This window comes from Mus caroli, chromosome 7 (assembly GCF_900094665.2).
Source record: "Mus caroli chromosome 7, CAROLI_EIJ_v1.1, whole genome shotgun sequence".
In the NCBI taxonomy this organism is placed as follows: domain Eukaryota; kingdom Metazoa; phylum Chordata; class Mammalia; order Rodentia; family Muridae; genus Mus; species Mus caroli.
In genome coordinates this window covers 106,002,410-106,004,139 of record NC_034576.1, presented here as the reverse complement: position 1 = coordinate 106,004,139, position 1,730 = coordinate 106,002,410, and the positions used below count along the sequence as shown (strand labels likewise).

Below are 1,730 nucleotides of genomic sequence, written 5' to 3'. Positions count from 1 at the left end.
TTGTTAGAAATTCTTGTTAATTTTCAAATTTTAGAAAATCTGGCCTACAGAAAACTCTTCACTTTTGTAGAGAACACTATGAAATGTCTCATGAGTATAAATTCTATGGGATACAAACTTTTACTTAGAGGCACACTCACACAGAGGGCAGGGAGGGAGAGAGGGGGAGGGGAAAGGGAGGGAGAGGGAGGGGGAGATAATGCTTAGGTTTGATGTCAAGAAGAAAATCTATTAATCTAAAATTTCAAACATATTCCATGTATAAATCAGATATTCCCAAGAATTAAGCAAATTTTGAAAATTAAACAAGGTTGAAATTTTGCTTATAATACTGTGTCAAATAAGTTTAATGTTTTTAAACATATAGGAGAGTTTTTTCTTGATTCATAAGCAACTTGAAGTATCTGGGTACATGTGTTGTATAATGTTGCTAAGGATGTTTTATTCACTGTACTTCAGTGATTCTCAATCTCTCTCTAAAGTAGCAACACTTTAATCAGGGTTCTCATTTTGTAATGACTCCTGATCATATATCTGTGTTTGCCAAGGGTCTTGGGTGAATGATAATGTGTCATGCCCCACAGTGTGAGGAACCACTGCTCTAATTAAAACTAAGAAAGAGTTTGGGGGGTGAGTTTGGGGGGATACTCCAGGTTTACTTCTCATTTGTTTGCAGAGTTATTCGTATCGACCTTAGCAAAACATGCACTCTGTACGAGGAGGACTTCAGCCACAAACAGTGGGCAGTGCCATCATGGGGCCAGCTAATAAGTCACAACTCTCTCCAAGCACCTTCTGGCTGATGGGCATCCCAGGCCTAGAACACCTCCATGTCTGGATTGGGATTCCTTTCTGTTCCATGTACATGGTGGCCCTGATGGGGAACGTCACTATCCTGGCCGTGGTGAGAGCAGAGCGCAGCCTCCACGAGCCCATGTTCCTCTTCCTGTGCATGCTGTCTGTCACTGACCTGGTCCTCTCCACATCTACATTGCCACGCATGCTCTGTCTCTTCTGGATGGAAGCCCATGATATCACCTTCGATGCATGCCTTGCTCAAATGTTCTTCATCCACAGTTTCACTGCCATGGAATCTGGCTTCTTCTTGGCCATGGCTATTGATCGCTATGTGGCCATTTGTGACCCTCTGCGTCATACCACTATTCTCACCAACAGTCGCATCGCCAAGATGGGGGCAGTTGTGGTGCTGCGTGGGGTAGGCTTTTTCTCCCCACACCCCATCCTGCTCAAGCAGCTGCCCTACTGCAGAACTCGAATCATTGCACATACCTACTGTGAGTTCATGGCTGTGGTGAAGCTGGCATGTGTGGACACAGGAGCTACCAAGCGTTATAGCCTCAGTGTGGCCTCTGTCATTGGTTCTTGTGATGGCTTCTTCATTGCCCTCTCTTATGTTCTTATCCTCCGTGCTGTTTTTCGTCTTCCATCTCGAGAAGCAAGTCTTAAAGCCTTAGGAACCTGTGGCTCCCATGTCTGTGTAATCCTTGTTTTCTATTCTACAGCCGTCTTTACATTCCTGACCCACCGTTTTGGCCACAATGTGGCCCCCCAAATTCATATCTTCATAGCCAATATGTACCTTCTGGTACCACCCTTTCTAAACCCCATTGTTTATGGTATTAGAACAAAGAAAATTAGAGAGTATGTTCTTAGTTTTCTTAGAGTAAAATTTTCCTGATGTTTCAGAATTTGCCTGCAGGGAAAGCGAC

At 43.9% G+C, this 1,730-nt stretch overlaps 1 protein-coding gene across 1 annotated transcript; it reads left to right on the top strand.

Moving 5' to 3' along the window:
* Window positions 1–731: 731 nt before the first annotated feature.
* On the top strand, window positions 732–1,730 carry LOC110299254 (olfactory receptor 52M1-like). Its single transcript, XM_021168907.1, has one exon. It carries the CDS (start codon window positions 755–757, stop codon window positions 1,697–1,699), a length of 945 nt encoding a protein of 314 aa, XP_021024566.1. The 5' UTR covers window positions 732–754; the 3' UTR covers window positions 1,700–1,730.